This window comes from Arachis ipaensis, chromosome B03 (assembly GCF_000816755.2).
Source record: "Arachis ipaensis cultivar K30076 chromosome B03, Araip1.1, whole genome shotgun sequence".
NCBI classification, from domain to species: domain Eukaryota; kingdom Viridiplantae; phylum Streptophyta; class Magnoliopsida; order Fabales; family Fabaceae; genus Arachis; species Arachis ipaensis.
In genome coordinates this window covers 13,196,963-13,198,362 of record NC_029787.2, presented here as the reverse complement: position 1 = coordinate 13,198,362, position 1,400 = coordinate 13,196,963, and the positions used below count along the sequence as shown (strand labels likewise).

The 1,400-nt window shown below is 27.4% G+C and overlaps 1 protein-coding gene across 5 annotated transcripts in view; it reads right to left on the bottom strand.

The window, feature by feature from the left end:
• Positions 1–1,400, bottom strand: part of LOC107629688 — an 8,900-nt gene that overhangs the window by 579 nt on the left and 6,921 nt on the right. For 2 of the 5 annotated variants that reach the window (XM_021118190.1, XM_021118191.1), the window contains exon 16: positions 36–143. The exons of 1 other annotated variant lie outside the window; for it this stretch is intronic. Coding sequence is in view for 1 of the 4 variants with exons in the window: in XM_021118191.1 (XP_020973850.1) it covers positions 140–143 (4 nt within the window). In the remaining 3 variants the exon portion in view is untranslated. Of the gene's footprint in view, positions 1–34; positions 144–1,151 lie in introns of those variants that run through there. 2 more of the 5 variants (XM_016332537.2, XM_016332538.2) reach the window with 2 other exon arrangements.

The window sequence follows — 1,400 nt, the reverse complement described above, 5'->3', positions numbered from 1 at the left end:
TGCTCACAAATTGAAGCATATGCAATTAATCTTACCAATTTTTAATTAGAAGTTGCTATCCTCTGAATATATTAAATTATCTATATGTCGTCGTCTCTCCTGTCCGAAGTGGCGAAGTTCGATCTTTCGGCCACAGCTTTTACCTGCAGATTCATTGTTTATAATTATATTGGGGTATAACTGACCTACCCTCCTTATTGGCTTAAGAATAGATGCTTCTGCTAATATCAACTAAAAAATAATATATTATAGTTCCGTGTATAGCTGGGTGTATGTTTCTATAGCCGTCTAACAAGAAAAATACGGCTAATTTTTTTGGTAATGGATTCCATTGCATGTTTTTTACTGTTATGGACTATTGTCCTGATTTTAAATTTTTAATAGATATGGAGACATTTTTCTTTTTAAATAACAATCTACAAATTGAAGACTCAAAATTATAGAGAAGAAAATACTTAAGATCCGATTTGGAAGTTGGTGAATTTAAATTAAAATAATAAACAATTTGGATTCTCTATATTGTGTGACCAGATTTTTTTTTTCTAAAGTTTGGAGCAAATTGATGGGTCAATTTTGTGGTTAAAAATCTTAAATCGAACGCTCCAATTTGTTAATAACCGTCTTTCACACTCCAAAATAACACACAACCCCAATAAGAATAGATAACACCTCTGTTTTCTAAATATGAAAATTAAAAAGCGAAAAAATGCTAAACATTATCATAATTTATTGTTTTTAACTATTACTTAACCATCAACATACTTTATCTTATACTTTTAAATATTAATGACTAATTAATAGTAAAAAATAATAAATTCTGATGATCATAGCATTCTTCGTTAAATAATTTCTTTTCCCGGATAAGGGATGCTACAAATTTTGATGATTTTTTAACGGTGTATTTCAAAGTGATTATAATTGTGATAATGATATCGATTATAAAATTTCAATAATACTTAAAAGATATAATTAAAATTATATTTTGATTTTATAAAATAAAAATATAATTAAAATAAAAAATATTATTAATATAATTTTCATTATATTTTTTAGATATTACCAAAATTTAAATAATTACCATATCACTATAATCATAGCACAGTAAAATTCTTCTTTTCTAACTAGTCCATATCTAAGAAGAGTAATGGAAATTTTAGGCCATTAAAGAAATGCTACCTTATTTTTCTTTTCTCTCTTTTTCACTCCAGCATAGTAGCTTCTCACATTCCCCTAAAACAACATCTAAATACACGGGCTATGTTTCTGCCCCCGAGTTATGTGCCTATTCCAGATTTCCAGTTAGTTTTGGAAATATTTTTCTTGAATCCAGGAGGCAAAATGAATCTTCCTTTTCGTTTTCCTTTGATTTTGCTATTCTCCAATAGCAATAACATCTTTAT